At 41.3% G+C, this 23,986-nt stretch overlaps 1 protein-coding gene across 1 annotated transcript in view; it reads right to left on the reverse strand.

Annotated features, from left to right (window-relative positions):
- Nucleotides 1-8,199: 8,199 nt before the first annotated feature.
- The window catches only part of LOC111603810, a 43,051-nt gene continuing 27,264 nt past the window's right edge, over nt 8,200-23,986 (reverse strand). The window contains exons 4-13 of the mRNA XM_030225452.1: nt 22,022-22,154; nt 21,775-21,918; nt 21,396-21,596; nt 20,331-20,399; nt 18,545-18,654; nt 18,274-18,488; nt 11,676-11,814; nt 11,463-11,568; nt 11,231-11,393; nt 8,200-9,397 (exon numbers count right to left, since the gene is read on the reverse strand). Coding sequence (XP_030081312.1) covers nt 8,220-9,397; nt 11,231-11,393; nt 11,463-11,568; nt 11,676-11,814; nt 18,274-18,488; nt 18,545-18,654; nt 20,331-20,399; nt 21,396-21,596; nt 21,775-21,918; nt 22,022-22,154 — 2,458 coding nt within the window. The 3' untranslated portion in view covers nt 8,200-8,219. The remainder of the gene's footprint in view (nt 9,398-11,230; nt 11,394-11,462; nt 11,569-11,675; nt 11,815-18,273; nt 18,489-18,544; nt 18,655-20,330; nt 20,400-21,395; nt 21,597-21,774; nt 21,919-22,021; nt 22,155-23,986) is intronic.

The raw sequence follows: 23,986 nt of genomic DNA on the forward strand, positions 1-23,986 counted from the left end.
CAGCAATTAGGTAAAAGTGGCTCTAACAACAATACACACAAAGCACATTTACACGGACACACACATGCACACGCACACGCACACGCACACATAGATATACATGTGTGTGTGTGTGGTTTATAGCCGCTTTGAGCATTTCATTACTAACATTTCAGGTTTTTATTGTTAAATGCGACGCAACATCAAATGGAGAATCAACCATTGCTCATATACACAGCCACAACTACAGATAAACTTACAGATACTTTATAGTTACACTCACAGTAACAGTTACAGCTACCATTACAGTTGTGCTAGTCATATATACATTGCTGTGTTCACTATTGTTCACATATTCACCTGCACCTAATAGTGTTTACCTCTGCTACATATAAACTTTCATCTCTCTCTCATATATATATATATATATATATATATATATATATCTTTCTAGCTGCCTCCACTCTGTGTAATGTGTACTTTGTGGCTCACTTTGATGCACATTTCTGGCAGTGGTTTTTTCCTTTTTGGGCGTAATGTAGAGTGCATAAAAGCTCTATTAGCATTAAAGTGCCGCATAATGTTAAGAGTCCGCACTTGAAATGGGCTCGAGGCTTTATTGTTAAATATGACTAGCGGGCATTGTAAGTGGGCCACGTCGTTTTTCTTTCCTCCTTCCAGTTTTAGACATAAATTGTTACTTCCAGTTCAGGTACTTCAAATTTTAATTATATTTCTTACACGTATTTTTAATTAATTTTAGAGTAGCCAGCACGAGACACTCAATCTTATGATTATATAATATAATACATAACACAGAAATATGGAAGTAAACTATAAATTTTATAAATATATTTTAATATTAAATACATTTTTTAATGCAATCAAAAATCTGTTAATCAATGTGAAATGCTATAAACATATTTAAATTGATAAGCTCATATTTGTAATAAAAAATATAATAAGTAAATAAAAAATTAAATGTAATTGCATTAGTGACATTAACTCACACTGGTCAACATGTTTCAGTAACCAAGAAATATTGTCGCCTGCAATGTTTGTAGTTAAACATACAATATCATGCTCTGAATTCCCTTTTCAGTGGGTCCAGGGTACATTGTCTTCATTGTCTTATTCTATATGGCCTTCAGAAGCTATACTATATATATATTTTTTTTTACAGTACGCTTTGGCTTTAGCCTGAAAACAGCCTCCGTTTCGGCGACTTCTCTGGAGGTTAGAGAACAGAAAATACTCACTGTGAATCATAAAACATATGGATTCAGTACTATTAACGCTAACTGGATAATTGCTTATAAATTTTCAGGCAGGCTTTCAGATAATTCAGTGAACTACTCAGCCTCCCCATTGCTTCACATTTTGTTAGCCAGTGTAATTAAACGCCCATTTGATTTGCCTTCATTCTAGCTGCAATCTGTTTATGCATGTTTAATCCAATTATATTAATATTTTGCACTTCATTTAATATAAATAAAAAATAATTTGTTTGAATTGAATTAAATAACTTTAATTAATTTCCATGACCATGTGAATCTATTAGCTGCTTACTATATACCGTATACCCTATAAAATGAACTGAATATGACATGAGATACGTTTCTTATAAAGACTTAAACTCTTCTTAGAACTAAGAACCAGTTGTTACGCCTACTTAAAATCCATTTGTCTAAAGTTACCTTCCAGCTGCCTGCAGGGTATCTGCATAGTGCGCCTCGCTCTCATCTCAATAATTTCGATTTGACATTTGTGCCACTCGCGCTTTTGATGTAATTAATCCGTTTTTATTAATTGGAAACGCCGTTGCCGTGGGCGTTCACGTTGCGGTGGCCACGCACAATGGGCTGACAGGTAGCAGGAAAAGCGCTTCCATGGAATAAGCTGCGATATTTTCTACACACGAGCTTAAGCTTAAATGGGTTTAGTTCGAGGCATAATATGCATTTCAGACTTAAAAGCTAGAGCTTTACATTTTTTAGTTTCTCTTTAGCATTTTCTCCTTTAAGCCATGAAAGGAAAATCGCATTCAGTTACTTTTGTACGCCCAATTGAAGCAGCCATCAAAATGCGAACTGCGAAGTGCTGGATAAAAGTCGAGGCAGTGTTCAGCATGCAGATGTTCTATTAAGTGGGAATTACCAAAAAGAGGAGATGCCAAAGACATGGCACTGCCATATGCTTCGCACTAAAGCACAGTTGGCAGCTGGCACCTTGAATACCCTATAAATATACAAGTAGAATGGGTTGATCAGAGCATTAGGCTGTAGAGAAATACATATCTCTGCAGGCTCTTGCTTTTTGTCTATATACTCACAAAGTTAGCTTAGTCAGCCTTGCCCTACAATTAAATAGGGTAGCCTTTACTCTAATATTTTGTCACATATATATATTGGGGGGAAAACTGTTAAGATGAGTAGGAAACTATTTACACTGTTTATCTTTATCTGCATCGCATACTCGCAGAGCTTAAACTCAATTTTTGCATTTGGCGCTTATCGCACATCCGCATCTCAACCGACACATTTGCACAATTGCTTGTAACTGACACGTCCGCCAGACAGCCGCATAGACAGACAGCAACTCAGTGGCCAAAGTCGAAGTCGAGACATAGGTAGAGCCAATCTTTTAGAGCATGTGGATAGAAGCAACGCACTCGAAGACTGCCAACAATGTCTGTATTCAAATGGTTATGTTTAAGGTATTTTATGTGTGTGTGTGTGTGTGCGTGTGTGCTCGACAGGTGTGGGACTACAATCTCTGCACTTGAGGCAGATTTATTTTATGCACACACGCAGATAGATATATATGTATATATGTAAATGCCTTTAACTTTCTAATGCAATTCACGTGCACACTCAAATGCAGTTGTGCGTGTGCGTTTTTCTGTTCCAGTTGTTTTTGTACCCTGTACACATTGATAAATGGCATATATGCTATATAATTGGCTTGCTGTGCACTATATACTATATATATATATCTGGATTAATATTAAAAGACTTTTGGATCTAGCCCAGTTTTATTTTTTAATCTGCCTGTCTTCCTATTTGTCAACATTTGTCAACCTCAAAGGCTATACGAGCTAGAGACTGTCTGAACCTTCTACTTCTATTAAATTTGTATTAGTCTTTTAGTTTATATCCAATCATTATCTGTCTAATTTCACTTTCAATTCAAGCTGCTTGTACACATTGTGGACCTCAGCTCGCCTCTTCCATATTCATGACAACTTCACCTTACCACAGATTTTAGGGTATATTCTAGTCATGCATATGCTATTGTGCACTCCCACATGTTTTTTCTGCTTTCCTTTGTATATCCTAGTGGAGTTGCACTCGTTATGCTTAGGTAGAGTTCACATATTATGCGAGTCCTTACAGCAGAACTATTTTAGCCAGGGTAATGTCGCTACATACATATACTTGATATATGCAAGATGAAAATATATGAAAATTGCCCTGGTTGTCATTCGCTTTCCACTTTCCACTCTTCCTCTTTGCCCTCGCCGTCGCCTTTGGTGTAATGTACTGTGTGCAGCTTATGTGAAAACCACTTGAGTTTGGTCTATGCAAACACAACTATAGATTAGTTTTCATCTGATCAAAATATTTACGAAGCTTTCCTCTCCCAGCCAATTAACAGCAACATTTCGAGCGGGGGCGAAATTTAAGGCAACTTTAAGTCACATGAGAACACAAGTGCCCGTAATTCGGGCCGTTATTGAGCGTTCGACGGTGTGAGGCAGCAGATAAAATGCCTAGCGCCCAGCTGCTGATTGTTTCGCATGTTAAATACCCTAATGAAAGCCAGAAGTTCTATGAACTAACTGAATGTATTTGATTATATATATATATATATTTTGCTTAAGATAAGTTTTAATTTAATTAATATTAATAAAATTATAGAAAGTGTCTAATTTTTTAAATTTAATTCATAAAATATATGTTTAGATATTTTATTAAATTAATCTGCTTAAATTAAAATTTCTTTTATTTTTAATTAATATGCGTATATCATTTGTGTTATTAAATAATTTATTTTTCAATCATACAATATTTCTATATTTATTAAATTTATATTTCAAATCAAAATTATTTTAATATAAAACTTTCCTGTCAAATTGAAATGTATGTTATATTTTGTGTTTACTAAATTAGCTGCTAATTCGTTTTCGTGTGTAAAATACGCAAACTTTTTTAATATAAACTTATGTGTAAAAGTCATATCAAACAGTAATTTTAATTAAATACTTGAACTTTGCATTCGAACTTTTCTAAACTATTTACGAAAATAATTCCTGCAAAACGAAAATGTTTAATATTAAAACAGAGTTTGACCATAAACAGAGCAAAAGCTTCGACACGCCTGGCCGGACTCTACCGCCTCTACAATTGAAATAAACATTTTAGTTGTAGTTGCGTTCAGAATATATAGACAAATTGTGAGGACAAGTTGCCTGCGGCATCTGTCAATATGTTCACTTGGCAGAGTATTTGCGCATCGTTGCAGCAAGGTTGGGAAGTTGCTTTTACAATATTATGACAGCAGAACGGAGGAAAAAAATAAAAATTGGAAAGCCAAGAAGAACAAGGGCATTGGGAGACGTCGAAACAAGTGACTGGTGGCTGGTAATTTCCTCAATTTCGTTAAGCTTTTCTTGTTGTTCGACGTGGAGGCAGCAGCAGCTGCCCTTAATAAGGTGTTGTTGAGCAATTTAATTTTATTGCACTTATTTTTGGCATCTGAGCTGACATACAAACACACACACAGATACACCTCATACACATTTATAGTCCAGCTTTTCGGCAGTTGTCTACTTTAATTTTAATTGGCCCAACGCACGTGAACACAAATTGATGTCCTCGATTGTTGTTGTGCCCTCGCTTGTTGTTATTGTTTTCGCCATGTCGACATGTTGCTCTATCACATTTCAACTCCATATTCCATGCTGTGTGCTTTGGCCCTTTATTGTTTCGCATATAAATTTGCTCGACGCTTTTTGCGTTTGGTTTTTGCAATTTTTGGCCTGCAAGTCGTTAACATGTTTTTATTTAATGCCATTTTGATGTGGCGCAAAGAAATTTCCACTGGCATTTATTGCCGTAATTAAGTGATGAAAAATGTTTGAAATTCAGCTCGCTCATCCCCTTCACTGCGCTTGCCGCCATCAAAGGTCATCAGCATCGACATGGTTATAAATTACGAAGCACAGACCCATTCACAGTGCTCTTAAGTGCCTTTATTCTGTTATTTAGACTGCTCCAACGAATGCTCTAACGCATTCAGATCTTCAATTTATGACCAGCCAACATAAAGCACCTGACTTTTGCACACATTGCAACAGGCACTTTATTAAATGACTGTCTTTTTTTCTCAGTATATATTAAAATGCTTGAATGGAACAAATGAAGTCCAAATGTTTTCGTTTAGTTTGATTTCGTTTTGGGCTTTGAAAAGTCTATTAGTTTAATTGGATTTTCAATTGCTTAGTACGTGAAGCTTGTGAATTTGAAAAGGCATTTCTATACCCTGCATTTAAGTGTGTTTACGCCGGATATATATTACAGAGTTGAGAGTTTTTCTTTATTTTTTTATTTTTTTTTTATTTTGTACTTGCATAAAACTTTATTTGTTTTGCACTTAGTCTACATCTATAAAATGAGTTTGACATAGGCACACAAGAGCTTGCTCTTATTTTTAGATAAATATTAACTATTAGTTCAATGGAGTTTCAAACTTGAATATCAGAACTGTCTATTAGTACGCATTGGAAAAGGATTAATTTCATTATTAAAGTCAACTTTTATGCTTTGAAACTCTTTAGCTTGTTTTGACATTTATTTTTATTTTTAAAATAAAAATAATTGCCAGGGTATCCTTCATTAAACCATGCTGTCATATTTTTTTTTCATTTTCAGGCCAGAACTTAAAAGCTTTAGCAAGCTTAACAAAGGCATTGTTAAAATTCTTGAGCTGAAATACGTTGAAATTCCACTTGACATTTTTTATAAGAATTCTGCCAAAAATGTATGTTGGCTTTTCAGTTTAGCGCTTTTAAATCAGTTTGGCAAAAACTATTTATTTTTCAGTATAAGTTATTAAATAATATATAATTTATTTATATATATTTCCGAATTAATAGGCTGCTGATGCTACTGCTCTCCATGCTTTGCTCTCTCACAGCAAAATTTTTAATTTCCGTTCGTGATTCGCAGGATTAAAATTTGAACTGAAAGCCGGCTGCGTCTATCTAAGATTTAAAATTGAACTAGGTATTTAATCCTGCAGAGAGCTGCAGTTGCCAGTTGAAAATTCTGTTAAACTAATCACGTACGAAGCGGGAAATGCTATTGTAAAATATATGCACATCAGACAATTATTTCTAACAACTTTGACTCGTTTACATCTTGAAAGGATATATTTTTCCTTAATTTATGCCCTAACTTACTTTCGATCTCCGCACAGCTCTAGCTGAATGAAATAAAGTTGCACGCTTTAAGCACTGTGCCAAAAGACAGCTTTAAATTAATTTAACTTGAAATGCGGTCGATGTATAAGATGCTTAAAATTCAATACACGCACTTTGCAGCCAAGAGTCCTTTATAAACTTGATAACACTTGGGGCCTTGACGCATGCGGGCCACTGGGTGGGTGTGCGTGTGTGTAAGGGTCTTTAACGGAAACTGTCAGCCGGCTGGGAATTTTAATTTGGAACGCAAACAACAAACAACAAACATCAGACAAGGCGGCACTGAACACATCGACAGGCAAATGCTGTAAAAACATTTAAATTAACGTCTCCTTTAAAACGGTTGACACTGTGCGTGTGTGTGTGAGCATGTGTGTTGGAAAGGCATTCATAAAACGAGCCCATAAATGGCAAAAGGGTCACACAAACACAGACGCAAACACGCACGCACTGCCACACAGGCATGTCCATAAAGATAAAGACCATAACGTTGCCATAAACCGAAAGAGTCTTCAAGTGTGTGTGTGTTGTGTTGTGTTTGAGTTTTTTCTTTTCACTAGGTAATGTTGCTGATAGCCATGCAGAAGATATACCCGCACGCACACACACACACATACTTACCCGAAAATGGACATCGAGCTGAGTGAAAACAATTTTCACAGCTGGCCACTGGACGTATGCGTAATATTGCGCATACGCCTCAATGGCTGTCGACTGCAGCTGGTGGTTGCAGCTAGACGAGACGAACTTGCCGTATTTACAGACATTCATAATAAACCTTTATTCATCTTTATATAGTTAAATAACATTTGCATTTTTCTCGTACATTAAATGTATTTAAAAATGTTTTCATTTTGTTTTTGTTTTGTTTATCGTAACTTTTATAACTAAAATGCTTAGCTAAATAAATATTTGTGAACAAAGCTAAATAAAAATTTAGCCGCAGTTTGTAATATAAACAGTTTTTATTTTATTTTTCTATGCATTTATGCGTGTATTTGTTTTAGGGGCAATCGTTAGTAATTTTTAACTATTTGCTATAATTAAACTAAGCTCCGAAGGATGAGCGCTCAATATATTTATATACTTTCATATACTTTATTTTTGTTTTGGCAGAGATATGTTTATTTTACAGTTTACAACTAGAAGTACGAACTTTAAACTCTATATATACATACATATATATTGCGCAGTATTAATTAATTTATTATTAATAATACTTTTGCTGCTTTTTAAGTTTGTTTTCATTTAGTTAAGCGGCTTATTGCGAATGCTATTTGAAATTCAAATTCGATTTATGCTAAAACACATGATTTACAACAAAATGGCGACGCTGCTTGTTTACCTGTGTACATTTGTCTTCGTGTGTGTGTGTGTGTGTGTGCAAAATATTCACAACATTTGGGGCTCATTATAGTTGCAAATGCTTTGCGCCTGTTTGCGTTGCTAAGCGTGGCTCTTGGCTTCACTGAAATCAGGCGTTTTAGCTTTTGATTATTGTTTATCATTGGATTTAGCGCATAATATATGTATGTACAGAACTATATATATATATATATATATATATATATATATATATATATATATATATATATATATATATATATGTATATATATATACCGATTAGTTGCTATAGTAATACAATTAAATTTCATAAAGTCTTTCATTATTTAATTATCATAACATAATCATATATTAATCAATAGAATGCTTCAATCAGAGAACAGGTTCTCTCCCCCCTATATATCTCTCGCTCTATACAGAAACCTCCTTGGTATATTTGGAGCGATCGTTCAGATCGAGCACCAACTTGTCGGGTCGCTTGGGCCGACCGGTGCCGGTGCTGCCGCTCGTCTTGTCCGTTTGGCTAGTGGAGTTGTTCGATGCATTGGACACGTTGCCCAGCGACATGGTTGCCTCGGCTGTGGCCGTTGGCTGTGCCACGGCCTCAGTATCGCTATCCGCGCCGCCCGCCGGTCGTGCGCTCGACTTGTACAGCGCTATGTCATCGTTGGAGCGCGCCACCTGGGTAACAGCAATGCTGACCTCCACCTCGGCGCGATCGAGCAGCTCGCTGCTGCGCGTTTGGCTGGACAACGGCTGTGGCGCGGCCTGAGTGCAGCTGCCGCTGCGTCTGCGGCCAGCGGGGGCCGGCTTATCGCTAAGCCTATACTTACTTCTACAGTTATCACAAATTTGATACGAAATGCTGACCTCGGCCTCGAGCAGGTTGCGTGGGCCACGCTTGCAGCTGGTAGGCGGCGTATTGGTGGCCGCCGTGCGCACAGCGGGTCGTCGTCGCTGCGCCTGGTCCAGATCCTCCGACTGCGAACACATGCAGTCCAGCTTGATGTTGGCAAAGCTGAGGCTGCCCTCCTGCTGCGGCGAGCCGAGCTCCTCGCACGCGTTGCGCGGCGGACAGCAGTAGTAGTGCTCCTTGGACGCGTCCAGGCAACGACTGCAGATTATGTGCCCGTCGGCGCTGCGGCGCAGCAGCTGCTCTCTAAAATCATCGCCACTCAGCTCCGTATTGGTCGCTCGCTCCTCGTAGGCGGTTGTGGGCGTAGGCGTGGCCGAGGAAGGTGGCGTCTCGAGCACCATGGTGGGTATGCTGCCACGCGCCGCCGCTGACGCTGCCCTGCCATTGGCATTGTTGTTCTGCTGCAGCTGCTGGTTGTACTTCTGCATCTCGGCGTTGAGCGTCAGCAGCGGCAGCGCTGCCTGGCGTGCGGTCGCGGTAGCATGGCCGCTGGATGCATGTGTGCCGGCAGCGGCGACCATCATCATGCCACCGGGCGTCTTCAGACCATCCAGCAGACTCGATATGGTCATCACAGCGACGCCCTTGGGCGGCGCCATATCCTGTATGCGCTGGAGTTGCATGCTCAGCTGGCGTATCTCCTCGAGGGCCTCCTGGTCGGACAGCTTGGTCTCTGCAAAGGAAATGATTGCTGGATGAAGTCGTCGGGCCTCAGCCCCATCAATTACAGTAAACAGAGAAAAAAAGCAGAGAAAAACGCGTCGTTTACACGCCGCCGCAGCTTTCAACTGGAAAAGTTGCCATCAGCGCAACTTTTGCACTAAAAAAGTTGCGTATCGTGTCAAAAGTTGGCCGTGGCATAAGCAAGCGCCCCACCCAGCGAGGACAATTTAAATGCGTATTCCTGTAGTTGTGGCAGCCAACAAAACATGGCAACATGGAAATGAAAATGGACGCTGTTGCGGCTGTGGCTGTCGCCTTTCGAACAAGACAGCCTACAATCGGTGGGTGGGTGGTTCGGCTGGCTGTGCTGCTTGCTCGATGATAAATGGCCGTTCAATTCAACTGAAAGCCTGTCAGTGTGATTTAAGTGAGTCCACTCAGCGCCACTTGACGCGACTTTCAAATATATACAAAAAAAAAAGAAAAAAAAACCAACGTTGGATTTAGATTTATGGCTGTGAAATTAAGCGTGGGGGCAAGTGGGGCAGGAATTGAATTTATTATGTGCGTCTCTGGGCTACATATTTGCACAAAAAATATTTAAAATTCACCACACAAATACAAATTCACATGAATATAATCTAACAACTTTGTCTCTAACTGAGCGAGTGTATAACTGTGTGGGTGTGTGTGTGTGTGTGTGTGGCTGGGTATATTTGCGGCTTTGTTATTGTTTAATTTAAATATGCAAATTGAGGGAAGGCACAACAAAAAAGAATGCACGCCTTGAACGAGGGAGAGAGAGAGAGCGTCTGAAATTTAACGCACAATTTACGCAACCGCAAATGCGTCTTGCGGTCGTGCCGGGCAACGTGAAATAGAAATACGAGCAATAAAAAATTAAATATAAAAAGAAAGCGCCAAATGAGAAAAGGTCGCGCTCATAAAGCATTAAAATATAAAGCGTCGCTCAGCCTCCCAGCTACCCACCTACCCAGCCGCCCAGACACTTTTCAGCTTGGTAATAAACTCCAATGGCAGCGGGAATTAAACGCGGCCTAGACAACAAGCCGCTCGTAACAGTTTGGCCGACGCCTCCGCCGCCCACAACAACTGTTTTCTCAGCGACTTAATCATTTGACGTGCCACGCCCACGTGTCAAAGAACAAAATACCAACTCCACCTGCTCGCCCGTGGCTCGGCAAAAGTTTAGTTTCTATCTAATTTGGACCACCTCAGCTTCAGAGTCACAGATTTGCTGTTTATGCCAGCGACATCCTATCAAAAGGACATCATCAGCCATTGAGCGACTTCGGGGAATAAACCCTTAACAAATTTGCCGCCTCTTGTGTAGTGGCTTCTAAATAAATAAATGTAACGTTTGGCATCTTTGAGGAAGTTAACGCTAGGCTGATTCCTGCCACAAACAAGCGAGCACTCAAGCACACTCGCCGCCCGCCCACGCCTTTCTCTCTCTGTCTCTTTCTGCTAAGGTTAACCGCATCAAGCACGGAGGACATTTTGCGCACATAAATCAAAGCTCAAGTTGACATAAGATATCTGCGAATACTTTAGCATATTCATATATATATATATGCGTATGGCTAGACAGGGGATGTCGGCATTAAGCTGACGCCACTCGCAATCAGTTTATTTTTTAATTCGCTCGACAAAGTGCCATAAATAAAAGTCAAAATGCCACAGATGAGTTGACTTAATCAGCATCCTTGAACTGAGCAAATGCGTAGCGTAGCAATTGTGGCATATAGATCATTTGTCAGACGTCTCGTTAGGCGCTGGCATCGATATGCAGTCCGGTTTGGGTAATGATGCAATTACTTACCTGCCGAAGTGGTGCCAGCTGCCGGCACCGTGGACGTTGTCACCGAACTGGGATGGGCAAAGGTGCGCACCTGTGGCCGAAAATTGAATTTGGCACCCGACGCCTTGGCGCCCATGCCAATGTTCTCCTGATGCGATTTCCCGCTGCGCAGCACAATGTATACCTGTATGTTGGTTGGCGAAAGGTAAATGGCAACAGCTTCTAGCTAGTATTTGCAATAGTCGTTACGCACCTTGCTGCCAAAGATGAGTGCCAGCAGCAGAGTGACCGTCAGCTGTGTGTGACAAAAGAATATGATGTACAGCAGATCCGGATTGGCGGGCGACTGCAGAAAGAGCCTGTCCAGACCCAAGGAGGGAGAATAAGCAGAGACAGCAACAGAATCAAATGGAATCGTCGAATATTGAGTCGAGTCGAGACTTGGTACTTGATACTTGGTACTTACATGGAGACATTGAGGAAGCAAGTGAGCAGAAACTCGTTGTATATGGCCATTGATATGAAGCGGCTCTCGTTGAACTCTGACGGCGCCTTCCTGACCATGATGCAGAGCCGGACGCCCCAGGCCAAGAATAAAACTTCCACTGTTCGGGCATATGAAAATGAGGCAAGAGAAGTGAATTCAGTTGCGAGTCCTTTGTGCATTTGCAGGGCTTTTAACCTGGGTTTGCTTTGAATTTTAATTAAAAACTTCTGGATTCCACGTGTGCGTTAGCTGCTTAATTAGATGGCAATGCCTACGAGCCATCTAATATTTTTTTTTTTATTTCTTTATTTTGTTGCAGCTTATTGTCTTAGACTCTATAGCGCATTTAGCTCTAAACCTTAACTAATGGGAGGGCAGATATGCCAATTATTCTGCACTTGTAGCTACTATCTTAATTAGTTCTAATATTGTCTAGAGGATGCAATCTCTTCAGTCTTCGCCTATTGTTGTTTATAGCCAGGTTGCTTGCGAGATGGTTAGGATGCGCTGCAAGTCTGTCCGCGTATCTTGAACTGTGTCGCCCAATGAGTTCAGCAACTGTGGGAATTGCTAAATCCCTATGTAAGACTGAGTTTCTTACAAACCAGCTGGCTCCAGTCCATCTGCGTAGTGCTTTATTCTGCAGGGTCTGAATTTTGTTCCTTGTAGTCTTCGCCGAGGAGCCCCATAGAGAGATACCATATACGAAGGTTGGGACAACTATTGCCTTGTAGATGGCGGCCTTGCTGCTGTAAGACAACTTGCTTGAAGCTCTCAGCATCCAGTCGAGGGTTTTTAGCTTGCTTTTGCATTTTGAGGTTACTTGACTTATGTGCGCTTTAAAAGTCAGCCTTCTGTCAAGAGTGATACCAAGGTACTTTACTTTTGAGGCTTTGGGAATAGTGGGCCCCAATGCAACGCTTGGGCAATCTCCTCTTCTAGTGGCGAAGGTAGTATGTACAGACTTTTGTGCATTAATGGTGATACACCACCGTTTTGCCCAGCGTCCGAAAGAGTCCAAATATTTTTGTAGTGAGTCTGAAGCTTCTTGCGCAGATACGTGACGTGATAAGATGGCGGTGTCATCTGCATAGGTCGCTATGAGTACTGCATCTGTACTTCCTATATTTGGCTCGGGAGTTGGCATATCTCCTGTGAATAAAGTATAAAGTGTTGGGCCTAGAACACTACCCTGTGGTACTCCAGCCATAATTGGTCTAGTCAAGGATACTGCTTGCCCCCTTGACACTTGGAAGGTTCTTCCAATAAGGTATGAGGATAGCAACGCGAAAAATGGGGCTGGAAGGGTGGTCCTCACTTTCTGCAGCAGTCCCAGGTGCCAAACTCGATCAAACGCCTGTTTGATGTCTAAAAAGACGGCAGAGCAGTACATCTTTTCTTCAAAGGCTCCAAGGATATGGTGCACAACTCTGTGAACCTGTTCCGGTGTTCCATGCTGTCTCCTGAAGCCAAACTGATGGTTTGGAATGGCCTCCTGGCGTCCCAGATGTGTCAGTACTCGTTCCAGAAATATTCTTTCGAATATTTTGGAGAGTACTGGCAACAGGCTAATTGGTCTGTACGACTCAATTTCTCCCACGGGTTTGCCAGGCTTAGGAATCATCACAATCACGGCGCGCTTCCAGCAGGCTGGAAAGTGCCGGATGCGGAGCATGGCGTTGTACACCATAGTTATGTAGTCTATGGTGGAGTCAGGCAGTGCTCTAAGGACTCTGCCGTTTATTAGATCATATCCAGGGGATTTTTTTGCCTTCACTCTTCTGATGTGTTCAAGAACCTCTTCTTTTGTACATCCAGTTATCTGGTCTTCAGCTGGGAGGGGCGAGAGAACGATGTCTTCTGTTGCTTCGATTTCTGAGGCCTCTGCGGTAATCACCGGCGTGAATTGGTCTTGAAGGTGGTTTGCAAAAGCCTCAGCTTGAGCTTCGTCTCCAATGTGCCAGGAACCAGAAATGCTCCGAATGGGATGACGACGTATTGGCTGCCGTTTGAGCTTTCTTGTAAATTTCCATAATTGAAACTCTGCGTCAGTGGGCGATTCAGCTCGTACCAGCGCATCGCTGATACACCTCTTTTGAAGCAGGGCGAGAGCAGCTTTAAGATGCCTCGTGGCTTCGTTGTACATGGATTTGGCATCAGGCGTGCGTAATCTTAACCAGCGTCTCCTGGCCCATCTTTTGTGTATTAGTAGGTGTTGGGCCTCCAAGGTGAGGGGGATGTTGTACGGAGACTGTTGTCTTGTTTGGCAAGATGGTGGGGCGGCTTGGTGCGCAGCTTTGACTATTTCTTCCTGCAGTTTGTTTGCTGCGTAGTCCACGTCTTCAGGAGTGTTAAGTTCCATTTCTATGTGCAAAGAGTAATGGAGCTCGCGCCTAAAGACTCCTAAATCTGATCCTGCTGGCAGTAGTTGTTTCCTAATGGGCAAGGGCTGTGGCTGCGCGTGGATTGTGACTATTAGTGGCAGGTGGTCAGAGGATAGGTCCAAGGATTCTTCAATGGTCAATTGCCGGTCACAGATGCCTTTGTAGACAGCGAAGTCGATTGCCGAGGGCCTGTGTCCATTAATTGGGTAACGGGTGGGGGCTCCAGTCGCCAATATGCTGAATTGTAAGTTTTGAATCGCCTCAAATATGACTTCTCCGCGACGATTCGCACTATTGCTTCCCCAAAATGGGTGCCATCCATTCCAGTCGCCGCCGATGAGGGTCTTATTCAACCTTTGGCCTAGAACCTGTTCCATGTGATGATCACACAGACCAGTGTTTGGCGGAAGATAAATTGACGCAACTTCGATCGCTCCAATAGACGTAGGCAGGGTGATGGCTGAGACCTGCATTGTTGCGTTGCAAATTGGCAGTAAAGGTGTATGCGGTATTGTTGCTCGTATGAGGATTGAGGATCCACCAAAGCAGTTTGCTCCTTCACCATGAGCCTGATAGTGTTCGTATCCGAAAATTTGTGTAGTGGGGCACTCATGAGTTTCTGTTATTAACATTATATCAATGTTTTCTTGTGAGAGAAACGCAGCCAGTTCCTGAGTCTTGTTTCTCAGGCCATTGGCGTTCCAGATACCCACACGTAAAGCCATTATTTGTAGGCAAGCTTGGTTATGATGGCCATTAAACTGTTTAGCATGGTTGCTTGTTGGGATTGTACTTCTCGCATCGCTTTGAGCTCGGCATTAATTGCGTCAAACTGACGTTGTTGTTGCTGAAGCATTTCAGTGAACAAAGTGTCACTTGTGGTATTCTTATTTGACGGTCCACCTCTAGCGGCCTGTGCGTAAGAAACACCACTAATAGGCGTTGCAAAGCTCGTGGCTTGGGTAATGCTCCGGGGCCTTGTAATTTCGGAAGCAGTACTCGGACCCGTAGACGGTGTTTGTGTGGGACTCCTTTTTTGTGCTGGGGATTGCAATTTGCGCAACCGCTTGTATACTTGGCAGCCCTTATAGTTGGCTGGGTGCTGTAACTCACAGTGCACACAAGTTGGTGCCTGGTCCTTTTCGCGGGTGCAGTCTTTGGATGCGTGTTTCCCGGCGCAACGCACACATCTGGGAGCTTTGTGGCAGTAGCGTTGTGTGTGTCCAAATTCTTGACAGCGATGGCATTGTGTCAGGTCGTTGTATCTTCTTGGCAGTTCCACTGTGCAGCGTTGCCTGCAGACAACTCGAATGTCCAAAATTTCTTTGTTGTTGGGGGCCTGAGCCACGTCAACAAAAAATATATTTAGCGGTGTTTTGTCCATACGGCTCAGTGGGTTGTGCACATTTGTAATTGTGTGGCCTTTGGTTTCCAATTCCTTTTTAAGTAGTGTTGTATCAGTGCTGGAGTGAAGCCCTTTGAACACGACTCTATATGGTTTGTCCTCCTTAAGCTGGTAGCAGTGGAACTCCAATTCCAGCTTAGTAAAGTGGTCTATAACTCTGCGATAGTCCTCACTGCATTGGGTTAATACACCTATGTTATTCTTCTTTGGCTTAATTACGTATGATTTAGCATCAATTACTTTATCTATTATCTGTTGAAGTAGGGCCACAGACTTGATGTTTGGACACCATATGGGGGGCGGACGAGGTTTCGGTGTAGTTTGCTGGTCGGTCAATACTGGGGCTTCTGGAGCTACAGGTGATTCGCTGTAGTCTTCATCTTCTTCTACGAGCAGTGAAAATCGATTTTCTGATATTAATGCTGCATTGCTGGTGCTTGGTTCGTCGAAGATGAGCCTTTTCTTGATGGTTTTTGGTGAATTTGGCTGTTTACGTTTCGTGTTTTTGTTGTTAGTGATGCCTTGCACGGAGGCGATATCTATTTTTGAGTTTATTGGCATGATGGAGGCTTGCCTATTTGCCATCACAACGTTAAGCTGGGCTTGCATTTCTGCATTTACCTTTACGGGTGTAGCGAGGTCATTGACATTAGATGTCATCGCGGATTGTGCTTTTGAGTGCAGGCGCACTCGCGCCAAGCGACGAAATTTCGTAAATTGCAATTAAAGCAATTGAGTTACGCGGAAGCAAGCGATAAGAAAACGCTGCGTGTGCGGTTTTTGTTGCTGTTGCGTTGAAGAATGCACCGCAAAGTTCTATTTTTAGAACTCTGCAGCAGTAGAGCTTAAGCGAAGGCTGTTCGAATTCACGTCTTTACAGGTCGAACGACTGATCGCGATTGCTGATATTATTGATAATATTATTTAAAATATTTTCGAGATGTTCGCAGTGAAAGAACATATTAAGAAAGACTTCTCCCACAGACACACACTCAATTTCAATTTTGCTTACGCCAAACACGAATCTGTTGCATACTTTTCAGCGCAAAGTAGCAAAATTAATGCACTCAGCACGCAGCGCTGTTTGCAGCGCTTTTAATGCGCATTTCGTGCTGTCCCATGTGCACTATATTCAAATTAAGTTATTTATGCACTGATTTCTGCTCTCATCGCAGTACAGGCGCCGTCTGCCCGCGCTGTATTCTGTATAAAAAAAAGTGAATTGATATTTTGTCCTGTTCTTCTGCGGAACAATATTCGTATATATTATAATACGATTGAGTGAAATATAAGCTCTATGAAGCAGGAGTGCACAAAGAAGAAACTGTTGCTGCTGTCAACAGCAAATATATATATGTGCTTGGGTCAGCATGAACAGCTATAGACATATCATTTGTATATTTCTAGTTAAGTTGCTGAAACTAGATGCAGCTTTAAGGCAAATACTAGCAACGCTTTTGGTAGCAGTAGAAAATAAAGCGAACTGTAACATAATATCTTACTATTGTCGTTGAATCTGTTACGAAATGTATATGCTTAGATTTGAAGTGGGTATTTGAAAAGCAAACTGTATTTAAACCTGCTCCGTAAAACTTGAAAATATTTTCGATTGCTATTGTTATCTTATAGAAATATAGTTCTATGAAAAAGAATCAGTCTAAAAAATCGAATTCTATCGCCTGTTTTCAACCTTTGTCTTTTTATTACTTATGTTGCTGCCAATATTTTAAGAAAAATATGTTCCCCTTATAAAATTGAAATTTGCTGGTTGTTCTATTGGACAGATTGCCAAGACAAATAAATTAAGAAAAATCTTATTGTTTGCCCAAAACAATGATATATTAGTTGTTAAAGTATTTGAATGACCCTATTTGTATTAAATAGAAATTTCAATAAGAGCAATGAAATGTGAGTGCGCTCATATTACTCGTGCGCTCATATTACCCGAAACTCGTGGCAGTCGTTCGGGTTTTTACTCACCCACTAGTAATGCTTAAACCTGTGTCAAATATAAATTTAAGCAATTTTTTATAAAAATTTGAATTTCTTATATAATTTTCTGCTGCTGCAACTGAAGACAGCTCATGAATTGAGCCACAAATTTACTGTAAACTTATTGAAATTTTATCTTATCTAACTTGTTAGTAACTTAAAAATCACTGATTTTAATTCAATATATTTCAATTCATTTCGTAATGTAAACAGCTGCAATTCATCAGCTATTCGCGCTGAAATCTATTCTTAAAGTGGCTTGTGGGATTCCTTTAAAGTTCGCTGGAAAAACGACTTCACTTGCATTAGTTGAATGGTAACTTTTGCACTGTTTGGATGACTTGAAATTTGTGAATAAGCTTAATGCAGTTCCCGGAATGCCTTTTGACGCAACTCACACAAAAAGTCGCATTTAGCTGCATTGGCTGGCTGGGCTGTCCGGGCTGTCCAGGCTGCCCGGGCTGCCTGATGCGCAACACTCTGTGGCCTCGTGGCTGGATTTTATGTTAAGCCAGCGGCACACACATACGTTGCCTATTGCCGCCCAGTTGTCCCGGCTACGCTGGCATTTCAATATTTTTCTTTTGTCATGGCACACGCTGCGTATGCGTAATACTGCCAGCAATGCCGTTCTATTTGGCTGTTTTTTTTTTTATTTTTTGCAGCCTCGCTTTGTGTCTGGTTATTCGTGTGTTGGGCATGATTTTAAGTGGTTTCGGGATCAATCAAATGTGCTTTATAGCGTTTTGTGTCCGGCCCATCGAATTACTTTGAATCGCAGTCTCTGTTTACTTACTCGAGGTGAATGTGTAGTCCCACCAGTCGGTTTTGCATAGAAACGCTTTCAGGTCGTCCGCCGTGCGTCCCACCACAACGTCCGGTGGCGATACCAGAGTGCGCACAAGCAAGCACGTCCCAATGGCACCGCAGATGATGCCCAGTCGCTTCAGCAGTGCCGCGTCCGTGATTTTGACAGCCTTCGCCGAACGCACGCGAAATATTACCGAGATGCTGTGCGAGAAGAAAATGTATGCATGGAAATGGAGCTTTAAGCGCTGCCCACTTACCGCCAGGTTTTCAGCATCAAAGCACCATAGGTCAGGGAGAAGCCAATCTCCCGCAGCCAGATACGAGCCGTGCATGTGTAGAGATTCGGGTTCGGGTACATCACAATGTTCTGCAAGTGGGCAAATATGCAAATAATTTAGTCCACTCACATGGCCGATTGTTGTCCTCAGACGTTCGTTCATTCGTTCGTTCGCTCGTTTAGCCACTTAGAATTGCAAAACTGAGCTCAGTTTTAGACGCAACGTCCTGTGACAGGAAGAGGAACCAGCAAAAGGAATACGAACACGAAACAGGAAAGGCAACCTGTGATATTTTCTTTTTTCTGGCTCATGTTTTGTTGCTATTCGAGCATAACTAAAGTCAACAATTCTATATTTCTGGCAATATATTTTCGTTTATACAGAAATATTAAAAAAAAAATGAGAGAAGGCAGCTCTCAACAGGAGCTCTGCCTGCTGACTCTTGCTCTCCAAGCACACAGTTTAAAAAATCATAAGACATTGTAGCTTGGCCCTAGATGAGGCTTCATTCATTATGTGTTGTTGCCTCGCTACAGATAAATATCACAACATATCTCTTTTGTCTGCTCATTTTATATAGCTATCTGTGCTGACTATATATACACATACATCAAGTCTCAGTCTGTGCGCGTGTTAAACGATGAACTCTCGTTTAAAGTTCTTTATTTTGCTGCCACAGTGCTACATTATTCATGTGTCACGAGCCATGAATCAATCAAATTAAATTGTAAAGTAATCCATTTGAATTGCGTCTGGTCACTGCTACGTGCGGCTGCTGCAGTGTATAGAGAAATATGTATTCATAGCTTCATCTACCTGCCCGCTGTGCAAATGATGAAGATGACAATTTGAACCCCATAAAGAAATCAATTTAGACCTAAGTAAACTTTTTTACCTATGCGTAAAATAATATTCAATAAATATATGAATATGTGTGTATGCCATATTTTATCTATATTTATGGGGTTATTTAATATTTATTTATTTAATAATTATTTATGAGAAAAATTTGAAATAGGAAATAGAACAAAAGCAAAGTCTTGTGTTTTATTACTTCCGTTAAGCTGAGTCAATTTTAAATATTTAATATTTATATTTTGTGCACTTTGTGCTATTGACTACGGAAGTATGAAAACCTATTTTTGGAAAATTTATAAACATCTTTTCGGGGTCTCATATATGCTCATATACTCGGCCAATGTGGCTTATGCTTGAAATATATAACTAAAGGCCTTATTAAATTTATAAATAAATTTAATTAACTATAAGTTTTGTAAACAAAACTAATGCCAAAAAGTTTTTTTGATTGACTGGCTATAAATAAATGAGTTTTAATATTTAATGCCAATCATCTAGAGATAGCCAGATATTTATTCATACAGTCAGCTCAACTGTTTATACGATAGTTCGTCAAACAATCAGACTATCAATCAGTCCGGGAGTCAGCCAGTCAGTCAGACAATCAGTCAATACGTTAACCAATCAATCAACTAGTCAATCAGACAGTCAGATTCAAAAGTCAACTCGATCGTTCGTCAATCAATCAGTCAGTCAAACACAGCACCTAAACGTCCTTTATAAAAATAGACATTCCATTCATTCAGTATTTAGAAATCAGTCAATAAAACAGAAAATCTCCTTTTTTCATGTTCTAAATATAAATGTTTGCTTTGTCTGCAGTGTTCGAGCTCACTAAATTGTCAACTGAGCTGTGTGGCGTTAGCTAGTTTTAAGTCAGATTAAGTATATAATCGTGTTAGCTTACCGTGCAATAGATGAAGAAGGCGCCCAGTGCGATGACCCGTAAAAGCGCTGGGCTGGCAGCGCGCACAACCTGTAATTGTTAAATACTTATTATAAAGTTGTTGAATGGAAGATTTGGCTGATTTAAGATTAGACTCGCGTCGATTCGGGCTGCTGTGTGCTGTTGCTGCTATTAAAGTTAAGCACGTAGCTTAGTTGAAATTCAAATTGGAATCGTCTCATTTGCACAATTGCGCACAGCGCAGCAGAAGCCACAAAGAGTTCACCTAGATCCAACTGCGAGCTAGTCGGAGTCACACTTGGCTGCTTGTCAGACTGAGAGAGGGATTTAGCAGCATTTAATTAGTTTTGGACGGACAAGAGAAGGAGATAGAGATGCAGACAGAATCGCATTTGAAATAAAAACAGTTTAGTTGGCTGACTGCGCTGATTCGCACCACTGAGACACAGACAGCAGCCAGCAGCAGTGGGGATTTAATAATTCACTCTGATTACGTATAGAATGCGCACACACACACACACACAACTCCTCGCATGGACATGGCAAAGTTCAAAACGGTTTAAAGCTATACGCCAGAGACAGTTGGCCGTACAGTCTGCTCCATGGACGCACCTAATGAGCGCTCGAGTAACACCGGACAGGCCGCAGTGCAGTCTGGAGCCGGTTGATATCTCCCAGTGAGTGTTTGCACTTCCGTTTATGCGGCACAATATCCGTTGCGGAGGACACGGACACGCAGCACGTACAAAATTAACTTGAAACTAACAATGCTAAGCAGCTTAGCATTCCAATGACAGCAGCTTAGGTTGCTGGCCTCTCGCCCACCGACTAAGCTATTTGACAGCGGCGACTTGCCGACGGCGCTAAAGACAGCTTCTCAAAAGCCAGCCCAACTCCCACACCCACTCCCACTCCCAGTCTCTCGTGTAGCTTAGAAAAACTTCTACTGGCAATTTAAACAAACGTGGAGAAAAGTGAGAAAGCACTAGCTGCCACTTAATGCAGTGCCAACAAAGTAATTCTATTTGGGCGGCGGCTTTTGTGGTACGTGTGCTGGTCACCTACCTTGACTTGTTGATAGCGAAATGTGAACCAGGCGGCCGGCGGCAGCAGACCGATGACAATGCAGGCCAGCGCCAGAATGCTGGAGCGCATGGGCCAGTTGAGGGCCGCGATGCAGGGTGAGGCGTCTTCGCACGAATCGCAGCCCTCGGCACAGGGCAGGCACTCGTATTCGTTGTTGCTGTTGTACGTGGAGTTCTTGCCCTGCGTAAATGAGAGTCGAGTTGTAGTTGGGTAAATATTAAATGAGTCTGTTTCTTTTTTTTGTTTTTTTTTTTTTTTTTTTTTGGGGCTAAGTGTTGCCAATTGCTGCAACCAGTTGACTCAGCCGTTTTTGCCTTTGGCCCCTGCATGATAATGGCAATTTATGCCCGCAACGTACCAGCATCAGTTTCTCGTACTCCTCCTCCAGCAGGCTGCCATTAAAGAACTTGTGCAGCGAGACAACATCGGGAAAGTAGAAGCCCTTGCGGCACAGGCATTTGTAGGAGCCGCGCCGAAAGCCCAGTCCCATAATGGCCTCGCACTGCGGTTGCGATAACAGAGTGGGTGAAAGTGGAATTGAAAGTGAAAGTGAAAGTGAAAGCAATTGACTGCTGATTGCTGCGTAGAGTGTTTTAAGTACCCACCATGGTGGTGCGCTGTTTGCACTTGTCGGTGCCGGCGAAAATGTTCAGCGGTCGCTTAGTGCCCGGCGTGTGCCGCTGCGGGCACTGGTCGATGTCCACGCGCCGCAAGTCAATATCAATGCCAGATGTGCCCCTGCAAGCAGACGGTTGCTGATCAGTGAAGGCAGTCAAAAATTGTTTCTTTTTTTTTATTAATTTGTCAGTTTAACAATCAACTGGGCGGCACTTAAGCCAAATGGCGCCATTTATAAAAATCAATTCAATAAAACGTGCGCAGCGCCAGCGGCTCAGATATTTATGTATGCTTAAGTAAATAAGTGTCTGGGTGTGCAGACTGAAACGGGGTTAGGGCCAGTCCATACCAGACCAAAAGGCCATTCTCTGCCCAGCCACTGGATCGCATTCTGTGTTTCTATAATTTTTTCTTACTGTAATGCGAGCGATAACAAACAATAAATTCCGCCTTTGATTGCGCGCTTGGATGTGTGTGTGTGCGTGTGCGTGTATGTGTGTGCGTAAGTAGTAGATGAAAATAGCAAGGATAAAGGATAAAGGCCAGGCGGAAACTAACAAGCGTGTTATGGTTCCGGTTTCGCAATGAAAATGAACGCAAAAAATAGTAGAAAATTATTTTCTTGTCGTTCCGCTGTCGTTGCCTGCCTTGTCGTTTCACAAAGACATAAAGCCATGAAAAGGGTGCACTACGTCCGACAGCTAGCACAGACGACTCGCACCCGCACTCGCATCACAGCTTAGAAATTCTATAGTAAGACACCGCCATGGGCAGTCGGCAACACCCAATTACATGCATTCCCAGGCAGGGCAGCGCTGAGCGACCAGGCAGCCGGAACACATCTAGAATTTTGCGCATAATCCAAGCTCCATCGGCACAGTGGGTCAACAATTATAGTATTATATATATACATGTTTTTAAATATATTAACTAACATATAAACAATATTTTTTAACGATTTGTTCTTATAGAAAATTACTAAATAACTAACAATCTTTGAGTTTTGGTTTGGTATGGCTTTGATTGATCAAATTTTCATTTGATTATTGCAATAATAATATTCATTTTTAGAGCTTACATTTTGTATTAATTTCTATAATATAAGTAGTATTGATTTGTTAATATATTCAGTAAATAAATTTATATGTAAGTACTTGAATTGAAATTCAAATTTGTAGTTGAAATAACATGAATAAAATCTGTTTTATTATTTGTTGTAGCGACAATTTGAAGTATTTTGTATTTCGCACATATTTTTTTAGTGTCTGCATAAATATGAACTATAAATAGTATAATTATATTTTGATAAAAAACTACATAATGTTCAACAAATATATTCATGTGCAATTTGAATTTCAATGGCGTAAAAAAATCATGCGGAGGCCCAATGTCTCATGGAATTTCAGCTGCCCGCTCGAGCGTCCCGAGCGTCCGACTTCAGGCGGTAGACCTTTTTTTCTTTTGGCCAACACACACGCAGTTGGCTCTAATATGTGTGGGTGTCCCTTGCCGTATAGGGTCCGAAGTTTCATGCGCCTGTCAGTTAATATTGACATATCAGTTTGTATTTATTTGATTGTTTCTGACAACTTATTGATTGCGAAAAGGGATAACTGGGCAGAGTATGGTACGTAGCCGGACTACACAATGGCCATATTACATTATAATAATGATTATGTTAATTCTCCTGCAGTTGATCCCAACGCCTTTGTATGTCGCCCGGGCTGGATCCCTTTTTTCAGCTTTTTCTTCTTCTTATTTGCTTGCCTTTTATTTGCTGTGGTTACGTTTTGTCAGCGTTGTTGCTATTGTTGTATTGCTGTTGACAGTTTTGAAGATAATTTGTAAACGGATATCGGAAAATAAGCTTATCAAGCTGACCGGGTATCTGGCCGAATGAGTTCTGTGCGGCTCATATTGATTTATTAGTTTGCCGCCTTGCCTGTTGTCTT

The sequence above is a fragment of the Drosophila hydei genome, unplaced genomic scaffold (genome assembly GCF_003285905.1).
Source record: "Drosophila hydei strain 15085-1641.00,03,60 unplaced genomic scaffold, DhydRS2 tig00008134-arrow-pilon, whole genome shotgun sequence".
Lineage (NCBI taxonomy): Eukaryota > Metazoa > Arthropoda > Insecta > Diptera > Drosophilidae > Drosophila > Drosophila hydei.